Genomic DNA, 14668 nt, shown 5'->3' on the forward strand with positions numbered 1-14668 from the left:
CCGGGCTGGGGATTCGAACCCGCCACCTTAGGTGTACGTGGCTGGTGCCTTAGCCGGTTGAGCTATAGGCGCCGAGCCAGTTTCTATTCTTCTTAACATGCCTCATGTTCTTTTTCTAAAATATTTATTTATTTATGAGATGAGATGAGATCTCCTTTTGGTGCACAGGCTACAGTGTAGTGGCATAATCATGGTTTACTGCCACCTTTAACTTCTGGGCTCAAGTGATGCTTAAAAAGAAAAAAACCATTTTCATATTTTATTTTTAAATTTTGCTTGATTCCTCATTCTATTCAAGTCTTTGTTCATCTGTCCTCAGAAAGGTATTCTTTTTTTTTTGAGAGAGAGAGCCTCAAGCTATCCCCCTGGGTAGACTGCTGTGGCATCACAGCTCACAGCTAATTCCAACTCCTGAGCTCAAGCGAGTCTCCTGCCTCAGCCTCCCAAGTAGCTGGGACCACAGGCACCGGCCACAACGCCTGGCTATATTTTTTGGTTGCAGCCATCACTGTTATTTGCCGGGCCTGGGCTGGATTCGAACCTGCCACCTTAGGTGTATGTGGCTGGCTGGCACCTTAGCCACTTGAGGCACAGGCGGTGAGCCTGAAAGGTATTCTTGATCAGAAATATAAAGTAGCTCCCTCTCCTCCCCTCTCTCCTAGTTCCTTTTAACCTACTCTATTTTTCTCCATACCATTTATCATCACTTACTTTTCTGCTGGTGCTTATTAAATATCTATGCCCTCCAGCATTCATGTAAGCTCTGAGAGGGAAAATTTTGTTTTTATTCACTGCTGTATCTTCAGTGCATGAACAATATCTACTTAGTCAAAATTTGTGGAATAAATAAATCAAGTTTTTGATAAACAACTGTCTTTAATAATAATATAAAAAATATTTTAAAACTTCCATGGCACACTTAAATTATGTTGATCAAAAAAAAGAGTAACATGGCTCGGCGCCTGTAGTTCAGAGGTTAGGGCACCAGCTACATATATCAGGGCTGGTGGGTTTAAACCTGGCCTGGGCCTGCTAAACAATGACAACTACAACAAAAACATAGCCAGGTGCTGTGGCAGGCACCTGTTGTCCCACCTACTTGGGAAGCTGAGGCAAGAGAATCGCTTAAACCCAAGAGTTTGAGGTTGCTGTGAGCTGTGACACCACACACTCTACTGAGGGTGATGTAATCAGACTCTGTCTCAAAAAAAAAAAAAAAAATTTTTTTTTGTGAAAATTGTGCTTTGAATTTCTTTTGAAAATAATGTAATTAATGATCTTTAAAAATTTTCACAGCACACCTAAGATCTTCTTGGCACACCAGTGAGCTGTGGCATATCGGTTAAAAATCACTGCTCTAAATGCTTCACATGTATTACCTCGTCTAAACCCAAACAACCCTGTGAGTTAGTAATCATAATACCTATTTTACTGATGCGCAAACTAGATTCAGAGAGATTATGTAACTTGGCCAAGGTCATACAGCTACAAAGTATATGAAAAGGATTAACAATTTGGCCAAATACTTTCTGTACTAATAAAATTAAACTCATCTGTTCCTGTTCACACTTAAAAACTTTTGATTATGAGACTAATTAAACAAAACCTCTTACTAACCCACTACCACAATCACCACAATCGCTGACTGAGTTTTTAGTACACACATACTAAAAATTTGGCTCCTGCACTCAGTATTTTACATGTAATATCAAACTTGTTAACTCTCACAACAACCTTGTAAAGTAGGGATTACCACCTTTCCTGTATGAACAGAGGAAACTGGGGCGGAATGAAGGTGGGAGAAAAGGAAAGAGAAAACTGAAGCTTAGGGAGATCAGTTAGATGCATAAAGTCTAATTAGACTGGAAATTCAATTTTAAGTTTGGATCTAAGGCCTGTATTTTTCATTACTAGGTTTACAGACTTGCAGTAAAACTTTACGCTTCAAGAGGACAGATAAGCATATTCATCTAAAGAAAATAAATACACTCCATACGTCCATTTCAGATGGATACTCTTCAGGTTTGTCCATGAATACTGCAGAGACTGGAACAGATGTGGTTTTGGACATCATCAATTTTAATGGAACTTCATGGAAGATTTGATTTCTTTCTCTCATTGTCATTTTCTTTTGGGGAAGTGGTGAATTAATATATATTATTTTAATTGGTTTTGAACCTGAAAAAGAAACAGAAGGAAGGGGGTGTTTAGCATCTAATAGTTAAACACAGTTTTATGACACAGGCTCGCTAAAGACAAGGACATAGGGCACCAGTGGCACGTGACCCAGGTATTTGCCACCGCTGGACTAGAAGACTTTAAAGTCCCTTAGAGAGCTAAGGGAAAGAGGATCTAACTGGCAGGAGAAACATGTTGTCTTTCTAACAATGTTTAAAAAGGATCTTCTGGTTTTTACTGTTATACTTTTACTGTCCTTATTACTTAGTTCCTATGCAAACTTGCAAAAAGAGATGAAATTTTTACCACTGAGAACATATTTAACTATAATTTCTAGTTTTGCTTCCTTAGACAGTCTTTACTTAGTGCATTTATGTTGTAATTTATATATAATATGACTTCTAAGATATATGAAAAAATATATATACCATTAAAGTTGGAGGAATAACTTTTTTGTATATGCAAATATTAATTTCATTGTCAAAAGAGAGACTACCCCACTGTTTAGAATTATAAACAGACTGTAATTCTGAATTCCAATAACAGATGAGCAAAGATGTCCTGGAAACTCACCCCACTGAGGCTGTCTAGTCAAGTACTGCATTTCTTTCATTTCAGGGAAAGACTGCAGAACCTCTCCATTCCACAGACTTTTGGCTACTCTGCAGAGTAGCTGCTTCTCTACTTTTACCTCTCAACATGACTTTAGGTACCACAGACCTACTAATTCAAAGTATCAGTTTTATAGAGCTTTACACGTTAATAAGTTCTACTGAACGTCAATGTAAAATTTATATCCTCCTTAAGGCAAGACTTAGATTTCTGTTTCTGGTAAGTGACCACCTTAAATAGCTGAAATGGGACTGTTCCAACCCTCTTTGGAGAGCCTTACTTGACATAGCAAATCACAAACCTGCAACAGGTATCATTTGAACACACACTGGAATTTCCCACTGTTCCTTGTAGTCTGGTCCATGATTATTTAATAAGGTAAATAACGATTGACTAGTTAGAGCTATATGAGGGTGGTATCTTGAAACAAGCTTCTCGGCATTTGGATCTTTACTAATATCCTGAAAAACAACATAGAACCTGTTACTTGTTTACACTTATCAAAAAATGTTTTTGATGAAGTAATGAAAAGAATGGAGAGTGTCAGAAAGGGCAATTCACAATAACCAGGTTGTATGTATTTTGTGAGATATGAAGAATTATTTAGGAAGCTCCAAAACCACCGTGGTACTCACAAATTCCATAACTTCAGCTGTTTTTTCTTGTGTTTCAATGGTAGATACATCATCTTTTGAGAGCTGCAACTTTGCAGGCATTGAAGGAAATACTGTTTTCACATATTTTACACTGCCCTACAGTAAAAAAAAAGAATCATTTTATTTAAAAAACTCTCATTTTTTTCTGAAAAAGTATCTTTCATAATATAAAATTCTTAATTGAAACTTATCACTCTACTAAATGCAAACGCCAAGTTTAGAAGCCAAGATACTTGAGTTTTTGCTTGACATCACCCATGTTTTGTTTTGTGTTTCTTACAAAAAGGGTTTCAAGAATATTCCTTGACATTTTACATTCCTTTTTTTAAGCTCCACATTCTGGTAGATGCCATTTTCAATTCTATCCTCTCCTTTCATGAAGTACAAATCATAACAGGATATAGTAGAAACTCTAAAATAGCTTCCATACGTACTAATTTTCAGTATGTTTGTGAATAAAATCCTTTAAAAGAAAAAGAGTTTCTTGCCTATATTCAGGGGAAGAAGTTAAAAAAAAAAAATCAAGAAACAAAGTTGATAGTGGCATTTTCTAAAATATCAAGTATTTGCATAACATAAAAAGAAAGGAACATGGATTTATACTACATATCTAAAATGTTATCTTGTTATTCCTCAAAATTTAAACACAAAATAGTGCATACATGAAATACAGATGATGTTTTAGACAAAAAAAAGCTTATACTTTTTACTTTTCATACGATAAACCTTACCAATGCAAGAAGAGTTTTTTCTAACTTTAACCCCATCTCTATTCTGAATGGGAAGAATCCCATTAAGCTGGTGACTTCATGAAGAGTATAAAATTCTGGATACTTTTTTACTTGTTCAATGCGAGCTTTTAAAATTTGCTAAAAAATAAAAATTACGAAACATTCATTTGTACTGTAGTTCTTTAATAATGCAAGTAAAATTTAGTTCTATGTGACTACATAATTATTTAATGCAAAAATTAGCCTCATTTCATCAGTCAAGCTTCTAATAATACAACGTACATTTCTTACTTATTCTATTTTTATAACAATTTCTTTTTAACTTAATATTGGTATCTAATAGTATTGAATATTATTGATATTTAATATTATTAATACTAACATTAATATTAAAATTGGTAATCTCATTAAAAATTTAAAATTAAATAGAGAAAATGCTTCGTATCATATTCTCTATGCTACTTAAGAAACCATTGAAGAAAGTCATATGAAAATTTCAATGCATTTTACTGCACAAAAGCTGGTATATGAATGATTAGAAATAAATAAGTTTAATACTCAAACTTAATACTCAAAAGGATTCCCAAGCACAACGAATTAAGGAGGTACTTATCTTACAGGTCTTTCTAATGTACAATCTACGAAATAAAGATTTTGTGACTAATTCAAATGATGGAGTACTTAGTATTTTTTTTTCTCTCCAAACTGTTTTCAAAATATTAGTGATTTATCAGGAAATGTAATCAGTAAGGAAACAAAATTCACAGCTTTAACCAAGAGAAGTATGTGCTGCTTGTGATAATACGTGTTATAAATAACTCAGAGATACCTAGCTGTTTGGGGGGTGGGGGGAGAAGGGTGTTCACAATTTTTTGAGACAGAGTCTCAAGCTGTCACCCTGGGTACAGTGCTGTGGCATTACAGTCCACAGCAACCTCCAACTCCTGGGCTTAAACGAATCTCTGGCCTTAGCCTCCCAAGTAGCTGGGACTACAGGTGCCTGCCACAACGCCCGGCTATTTCTTGGTTGTAATCGTTATTGGTGTTTGGCAGGCTGGGGCTGGGTTGGAAACGGCCAGCCCTGGTGTATGTGGCTGGTGTGTTAGCCACTTGAGCTACAGGTGCCGAGCCTTTTCTCTTTCTTTATTCTTTTTGTAGTTTTTGACTGGAGGCTGGGCTTGAACCCCCCACCTCCGGTATATGGGACAGGTGTCCTACTCCTTTAAGCAACAGGCACCGCCTGCCTTTTCTTTTCTTTTCTTTTTTTTGAAACAGAGTCTCATTTTGTCTTCCTTGGTAGAGTGCTGTTGTGTCACAGCTCACAGCAACCTCAAACTTTTGGGCTCAAGCGATCCCCTTGCCTCAGCCTCCTGAGTAGCTAGGACTATAGGCATCTATCACAACCCTGGCTATTTTTTGGAGATGGTGTCTCGCTCTTGCTCAGGCTGGTCTAGAACTCATGAGCTCAAGCAATCTACCTGCCTCAGCCTCCCAGAGTACTGGGATTACAGTCATGAGCCACTGTGCTGGGCTCTTAGATGTTGTAATTGAAATACACATATATTATCTTATAAGATACATATTGTTTGTCATCAAACCCTATTCAGTCATTTAGAATATATTTTAGATCACAGAAGCTCTTAGCAATAGGAATATCTTTATCAGATGTCTATATCCCTCTCCTTCAGACATCTGTAAAATGTGTCACAAATCAGTAGGTTTATTTTGTAAATCTTTTCATCAGTGATTTCATAACCTCATATTCCCTGATCTTGATATTTAATTCAGGATATCATTTGCAATGAAGGCAGATGTGGATTAATGTGGGAGGTTGTTTTTAAAAACCTTAGTCACCTTAAAACCACTATCTGCATAATATACTTACTCCTTATTTGTATTTAGTTCTTAGAGTCGTCATTACAAGAATTTGAACATACAAAGGAAAGCAATACATAAGAACTATGTGACACACAGGCCATTCTGGTTAGATATTTATTGACACATCATGCTTGGTAAAACTGTGCTGGATGTTACAGTACCTGTAATTGAATTTCACTTAATTTAGTCATTATAGCAAGAGAAAAGAGTCAATGGAAAATCTAAGACTTTTATACTGGTACTCTCTATTTAATACTCAAAATATCTTGAGAGTTAAATACACAAGAAGCACATTCACGTATATAATACAGATCTATCATTACAAAGAAAAATGGTAGAGAAGAGCAAATAAAAATTCTGTTCAATTATCTTTAGTAGTCCTAGCGCCTGGTAGTATTAACAACGCTGTTCAAGGCTGCTGTGAGCACAATGTAGGATAAAGCAAATGAGACACACGAGAAACTTCTGCCTTTACATACAGAGGGTGCCAAAAAGATGCATAATCATTTTAAGCAAGGGAAAAAAACTGTATTAAAATTGTAATACTCAAGTTAGATCTGACTTTGGCAATTACAAGAGATAAAAGATATAACATGTAAGATAACAAACATTATTGGTATGCATTGAGTATTATAATTTTAATACAGTTTTTTCCTTTCTTAAAATGTATATACATTTTTTTGGCACCATCTATGTAATTTCCTAGCTCTATCCACTGAAATATTTTCAGAAACAATGACCAACCTGGGAGCAATGAACATTCGTAGGTCCCAGATTGTCGTCTTGAAATATCATTTCCCACTAAAACAAACAAGGTCTCTAGAAACTGACTGGTTCTAAGGTCAGGACAGAGAATGCAGGGAAGAAAGCTCACAGACCACAAGAGTGACTCAGCAGAACTCAGAAGCAAGGATGAAGAGACTCACTGACCGAAGTCGGCATCAGTAGGCATCACCTGAGGCTTACAAAGGACCAAAGGGACTAAAATCCATATAAGTTTAACTGTATGATTTAATAATTTGTTTTTGTTTTTTTTTTTTAGAGACAGAGGCTCACTTTGTCGCCCTCAGTAGAGTGCTATGATGTCACAGCTCATAGCAACCTCCAGCTCTTGGGCTTAAGCGATTCTCTTGCTTCAGCCTCCCGAGTAGCTGGGACTACAGGCGCCCGCCACAATGCCAGGCTATTTTTTTGTTGCTGTTGCAGTTTGGCCGGGGCCAGGTTCGAACCCGCCACCTTTGGTATATGGGGCTGGCGCCCTACTCACTGAGCCACAGGCACTGCCAATATTTTTTAAAAAAGAAAACTTTGATCATCATCAGAGAACAAAAAGGAATCAATTTTTTTCAAAAGTGGTATATAAAGACAGAGAATCTGCCATTTATTTTACTACATGGTGAGTTTCATGAATTGAGAAACCAAAGAGTAGATGAGGGAAAGCATGTCTTTATTCCAACTAATCATGATGCAATCAGAACATCACAGTTTTGTAAACCCCAGAGAATGAACCCATTCAGGCATGGAGCATCAATAGCTCAACTGGCTGGGGAGATCGCAGTCGAAGGATACAAAATTTTAGTTAAGTAGGAGGAAAAATTTAAGAGACTTATTGTATAACACAGTGACTATAGTTAAGAACAATGTTATTATAGTCTTGAAAATTGCTAAACTAGATTTTAAGTGTTCTCATCACAAAAAAAGAGCATGTGAAGTAATGCATGCTAATTACTTCAATTTAACCTTCTAACAATGCATATATATCTTAAAATGTGTTATACGTGATAAATATAATTTTTACTTGTTAACTTAAAAAACAATAAAGTTGTAAGAAGAAAAACTTTGCAACATTTATAACCCATCAGGTTTTGTATTTGGAATAACACAAAGAACTCTTACTTATCAATAAGAAAAAGAAACAATCCAGTAGAAAAAGGGTAAGACTTGAAGTCATTTTGCCAAGAAAAAAATAAATGCGCACATGATAACATGCTCCATACTGCGTACATACAGCATCAGATCCTCTAGAATGGTTAAAACTAAAAGGACTGCAAATATCAGTTATTACTGAGGATTTTGAGCACTTACATATTGCTGGGTGGAATATAAATTGGTGTAACCACTTTGGAAAATAGTGTGCATTATTTATTCAAGTTGAAGATATGCATATCCTCTGACCTAACAATTCTATTCCCAGCTATACAGTCCTCGATATATGATGGTTTGACTTGCAGTTTTTCTACTTTATGATGGTGTAAAATCATTGCAATTTTGTCACAATGCACAGTATTCAATAAATTATAAGAAATTCAACACTTTATTGTAAAGTAGGATTTGTTCTAGATGGTTTTGCCCAACTGCAGCCTAATGGTAAATTTTCTGAGCACATTTAAGGTAAACTAGGCTAAGCTATGATGTTCGATTGGTTAGATTAATTAAATGCATTTTCAACTTATAATGGACATTTGGGGCTATAACCCCATCGTAAATCAAGGAGCATCATACATATCCAACTGAAATGTATATACATGTGCAGCAACAGATATGGATGGCCATTTTCCTAAGAGTAATGCTCAGGATAGCTCCAAAGTGGAAACAATCCAAACTTTGATCAAAAGAATTGTGATTCATATAACAGAATGGACAGAAATGAAAATGAATGAACTATAACTATATACGACTTACGAATCTCACAAACACAATACTGAGTGCAAGAAGGAAGGCACAAAAGTCTTCTGTGCAAATAAAATTCAACATCAGGCAAAAGAGAGCTAGAAGAATTAAAAAATAAATACAGAAATTATGACCACCAAAGGTGATTTATTAAAGGAGGGAACGGCTTGACACCTGTAGCTCAAGTGGCTAAGGCACCAGCCCCATACACCAGAGCTGGTGGGTTCGAATCCAGCCCAGGCCTGCCAAACGACAATGACAACTGCAACCAAAAAATAGCTGGGCTTTGTGGCAGGCACCTGTCGTCCCAGCTACTTGGGAGGCTGAGGCAAGAGAATCTCTTAAGCCCAAGATCTTGAGGTTGCTGCAAGCTGTGACGCCATCACACTTTACCCAGGGCAACATAAAACTAAAACAAATCTAGGAAAGTATCAGGGATTCTTTGGGGTAGGAATGTAAATATAACTTACAGAAAATGCACTGCCATGTCAATATGGACAAAAATCAAGATCTAACCCCAGACAAAGGATCCAAGAGAGACTTCCAACTTGGGTCTTCCCTGTTGCCAGAAGCTCTGGTGCTTTCTTACTGCTTCTGTATTCCTTTCTGTCTAATCAAATCCTATCTTACCATTGGGAAAAACAAAACAAAACAAGATCTAATGTTTATCATTGGCTACAAATAGTGTACTTTGCTAATAAGCATTTTTATATTCACTCAACAAATATTTACACTGAGTCCCTCTACTGTGTGCCACGCACTCTTCTAGTTATTAGAAATACAATGGCCCTTACATTTAGGAGTGTGGAGAAAGATAACAAATGAAAATGAAACAAAAATAAAAACACTGAGGGTGACATTTCCTATAGGTTACCAGAAGATCCTTATTAACAGGTGACATCTCAACAGACAGACCTAAAAGGATCAAGGAACTAATCCATGCAGATATGCAAAGAACAACTTCACAGAAAAATAGGAATAGTAAATGCCAAAGGCCTCAAAGCTTGACCACATCTGAAATGCTCAAGGAACACACAAAGGCCAGTAGGTAGGTAGAATAAGTGAGAGGGTGATTGGTAGAAGATGAAGCCAGGAGATGGAGGAGAGGGAGAGATCATGTAGACCATTGTAGAACTCTGTAAAGACTTGGAGACCTGAGGCTGTTATAAACCAGTAAGATGAGGGGATAGCTTTATGTTTTAAAAACATCATTCTGTTACTTCAAAGGCACTGTTAGAATAGCAGCCAGGTGCCAGGTCCTACTCCACATAGACAAATATGACATTACATTTGAGTATATTATATTTAGATTCAGAGTTTAAAAATTAAATTCTTCCTTTTATTTAGAAGAATCACTGTTCTGCTTCTTATTATCTTAGAAAATATGTTTAAAACAGTAATAGACTCTTGGCTGCCTCCCAATTTATAGTGGCTAGTTTTTTTTCAATTGTCATAAAATACACATAAAACTTACTATCCTCAGCCTTCATTAAGTGTAAAGCTCAGCGGTGTTAAATATACTTACGTTGTTTATCGTCACCAATCTTAAAGGCTTAAGAAAATTTGTATTTGTAGATGAACCCCACTATGAAAATATATACTAATAGCTACTGTTTAAGTAGAATACTTTAAATTTTTCCTAGGTTTACTGAATGATGATAAGATACGAGGTAGGGTGATTAATAGGCTTTCCTGACAAATATGAAACTTAACAGTTGATATTTAGCATTTGGTGACCGGTTACCATGAAGTTAATGAACACAAGTTCATGTTACTCAGTTTCTAAAGGATCACTCAAAGTTCTAAGGTACAAACCAACTTCTTAAACATTATTCTCTCACAAGGGAAATCAGTGGATCAGATCAAACTATCCATGTGAATAAATGTAATGTTAAAATACAGTAGTTGGATCATTAAAAACCACAAACACAAACAGATGCTATAGTACCCAGCTTTGAGATGTGTAATACGTGAGGAGTAAAAAGACCCATATAGAACTTGGTCTCTAACTGATATCATCAGTTCCAGATGCTTTTGGCAGGATCATCACACATTCTAGAATGCTACTCTTGCTTATCACTTGGCAGTTTAAGTAAAATATGATTTTTTTTTACCTCTGTGAAGAGACGGGCATCATCAGAAAGCATATTATAATCCTGTGGACATTTCTTTGCAGAATTCTGTAAAAACTTTAGGAACTCAGTAACCTCTTCATTCACATGTTTTTTCATATCCTGATTTTTAAAAAAGTAGACATGTCTTGGAATAAAAAGTTTCAATAAGAAATAATTACTTCTTAGTCATTGCTCTAATAATTTGGAATTAAAGAATAATTAAAGTATCAAACCCAAAGCAGAAACTACAAAGAAAATGTTAATAGAAATTATTATATAATAATAAACTTCTATGATAAAAAAACTCCACAGAAATAGAAACACATGACAAATACTACAATATATACTTAGTGATTAAGAAATTCATTCTATAAAATGCTGCCAACATAAAAAAAAGATAAACACACTAAATAACCCAATGGAAAAATGAGTTAATAGGCTCAGGGCCCGTAGCTCAGTGAGTAGGGTACCTGCCACATACACCGAGGCTGGTGGGATCAAGCCTGGCCCTATCCTGCTAAACAATGACAACTACAACCAAAAAAGCATTGTGGTGGGTCCCTGTAATCCCAGATACTTGGGAGACTAAGGCAAGAGAATCACATAAGCCCAAGAGTTTGAGGTGGCTGTGAGCTGTGATGCCACAGCCTTCTACGGAGGGTGACATAGTGAGACTCTGTCTCAAAAAAAAAAAAAAGAAAAGAAAAGAAAAAGAAAAAAAGAAAAATAAACTAACTATGAATGAAAAAAGAAAGATGGCTTATAAACATATGGAAAATGTTATTTTCATTAGTAATCAATGTACATTAATTAATTAATGTATAAAGTCAGTGATCATTTTCTACATATAGAATTAGTGGCAAAAAAGGTAATATCCAATTTAGTAAAGGTACTTTTTTTAAAGTGTCTTAAAATAGTGGTACAGGTTGGTTTAACCTTTTTGCAGAATAATTTACCCATGTAAATTACTGGAGATCAAAGCATTACAAACAGGCATATCTTTGATTTAGTAATTTTATGCATTTATTTTAGGGGAACAATCATAGATATGGACAAAGATTTTGCTACAAGGATATCCAGCACAGTATCAGTTATACATATGTGACTGAGAATTTGGAAACCTCTTAATTGAAGTAATACTCAAGCAATAATTAAAACTTAGCACAACAAGCTACGTAAAGTTCTATTGCTTGTATTTAAGATGAAGTGGAGAGAGACATGCTCTGAAATACAGCAAAATGCCCCAACTATAATAGAACCAACAAAGGAATTAAAGCACCATTCTCTGCTAATTAAACTTAAATTTTCCATTTAAAAAAATACGACTACACCTAAAAACATAAATGCAAATTGTGAATAAAAATATTTCCTGACTAGTTCTTTACTGAAGCTAAAGGAGAGAATACATACCATGTACTGCAAGTAGTCGTTTTTATTTATCCCAGCAGCTTTAGAATTTGCAGGAATCTTTGCATATTTAACCAACAAGTCCACATAAGTCCTCTGCTCTCTCTGTGAGAAACGAGAGAAACGAGGATAAGGAACTCTTGGTTTTGGAAGAAGAACCATTCCAATTGTGGTTTTAACTTTTTCCTTTGCTTGAGTTGCTGAACTAACTGCCGGCTCATTTTCTACAGAACTTGCTGAGGCATTCAAATTTTCTCCTATACGTCTGGAAAAAAAAATATAATTTACAAATATGTGCTTTTCACATGAAGATTACTATCACGGAATTTCATGATTCTCAATCACCGGGAGAATATAGCATGATTAACAGAGTAAACTCTGGCTTATTATCTAACTCTGACACCTGCATTTTGATGGTTAGACATTTAGTGTAGATTAAGTATTCTGCAGGACGGGATCACACTGCAAACTTACCTTCAATTACCTGATGGGGAGGAAAAGGCATGCTTATTAGACTACTTATTCAATTTAGAAGCTTTTCCTGTTATTGAAGAGGGGGAAATCATTCTCACCAATTATATATGCAAGTATTTTGTGTTTACATTTTATTACAATGCTAATTGGTTTTTTGTAAAGTATGTCAGTTAATAAATGGAGCACAAAAGCCACTAAGAACAGGATATAAAGGAAACCACATACTTGAAGTTAACAAATTCACTGAGTTTCTAAATTTTCTGGTTTCTTTAAGAGCTAGAAAGAAAATTCCAAATTGTGTATCATACTTTATGGAAGCAGTAGTGATTTTAGAAGTTGTACAATCCTCTATCACTCTTGTACATGGCTGAGTCTATGGGAATATCTTTATACTTTTTATGGATACAAAAGCAAAGTCCTAGCATATCTATGAGGAAATGTACCAGAAGAGACAACAGTGAGTAGCCAGAGAGCCTATTACTCTATTTGTTTATAAAATGTGTGAAAGTTGTCTAAATAAAATGGAGTCACTAATATTAAAAAACCCTGACAACTAAAGCTGGGGAAGGCCATAAAGAAAGGGTTCTCATGTCTGTACCCCAGCAAAAAACACTTCTACTAGGACATCTGCCCAGCCAACTGCTTGTGTAACTATGGACTGGTGTCAACCTTGTCATGGATCTTTGTACCCAAGTAAAATTGCTTCAGAACTACTGTATATTCCTCCTAGCATTTTCCCTTAAAAACCTGTGCTTTCATTTACCTCCTCAAATACGCACAGTTTAATGGCATTTATATTCCCACTGCAATGATCTACTCCTATACAGAGCACATTTCCATTTTCTTTTCTCTTAGAGAGCCTGTTATCTAGCTTGACAAATGCTACCTCCAAATTTAAAACGTCACTTTACCATCCCAATTACAGTATATGAATATAAACGTCTTATCTTGTTCATAATCTGTCGCTACTCTTTTATCTGTCTCTATTCTTGCTATTCAGTTACTACAATCTACATTTTTAAGAAGAGAATGTAGAAGTCCACCAAAAACTACATTTTCTTGGCCTCTGCAAGGAAACTGTTCTTTTCATATGAAGGTTACTATCATGGCACCACTACAGTAACTGTTTTTATGACTTGGCTCCAAGTTATACACCAACGATCCACAGATGAAGAGAAATAATGAAGAAGATGATATCTCCTGATTCATTCGTCACCCCGCCACTCACTAATATTTATTGGGTGATTACCATGTGCCAGCCTCTATACAAGCTACTGGAGATATGACATTAAGCACAGTATGATCTCTGCCCTCGAGGACCTTATGATCAAAAGCATGAGACAAGTGAATGGAGAAGAAAGAAAATGATGTACAGCAACACAACGTGACTATCGAGATCTTAGGTTTCCAAACTGAATATACCAAATAGGTGACTGGGAAGAATCCTAAGGGCATCATGATCGGGGATTAAGAGGGAGAAAGAGAAGGAGGAAGAAATGTCCAGAGCAGTGGTTCTCGATCATGATAGTGTTAATTTCCTTAAGGCATTCTGGAAGCCTGTAGGTGCATCTAGGTTGTCACAAAAGAGAGGGGGGATGAAAGGTATTTAGACATGAGGGATACTAGATGCCTGTGATGTATAGCACTGCCCTACACAACTTGGCAGGCTTTCTCTGACATGCACCTAAGTCTAGTCTGTTGTTATTTATCCTAATAGTACATCTTACTCCTTTTTATTTTTCTTATGACTCTTTTATGGCATAGTTTATCTTACTTCTCTTAAATACAACTTTATTCATTTTAACTGGTTTATCTAATTACTTCATTATATCGTCTAGTATAGTGGTGTCTACATATTTACATATTAAGATAGAAATTATTTTCTTTTAGTTTCATATTTACATATGTAGGATTTTATACTCTTTTTAAAAGTTATGTCTGTGGTAAT

At 35.7% G+C, this 14668-nt stretch overlaps 1 protein-coding gene across 2 annotated transcripts in view; it reads right to left on the bottom strand.

Moving 5' to 3' along the window:
• The window catches only part of ICE2 (interactor of little elongation complex ELL subunit 2), a 59373-nt gene that overhangs the window by 35448 nt on the left and 9257 nt on the right, over positions 1-14668 (bottom strand). For both annotated transcript variants that reach the window (XM_023510136.1, XM_023510138.1), the window contains 6 exons: positions 12250-12511; positions 10840-10959; positions 4178-4315; positions 3426-3542; positions 3092-3251; positions 1997-2178 (listed from right to left, as the gene is read on the bottom strand). In XM_023510136.1, coding sequence (XP_023365904.1) covers positions 1997-2178; positions 3092-3251; positions 3426-3542; positions 4178-4315; positions 10840-10959; positions 12250-12511 — 979 coding nt within the window. The remainder of the gene's footprint in view (positions 1-1996; positions 2179-3091; positions 3252-3425; positions 3543-4177; positions 4316-10839; positions 10960-12249; positions 12512-14668) is intronic.

The sequence above is a fragment of the Otolemur garnettii genome, unplaced genomic scaffold (genome assembly GCF_000181295.1).
Source record: "Otolemur garnettii isolate 467f Iridium unplaced genomic scaffold, OtoGar3 scaffold00011, whole genome shotgun sequence".
Taxonomy (NCBI): domain Eukaryota; kingdom Metazoa; phylum Chordata; class Mammalia; order Primates; family Galagidae; genus Otolemur; species Otolemur garnettii.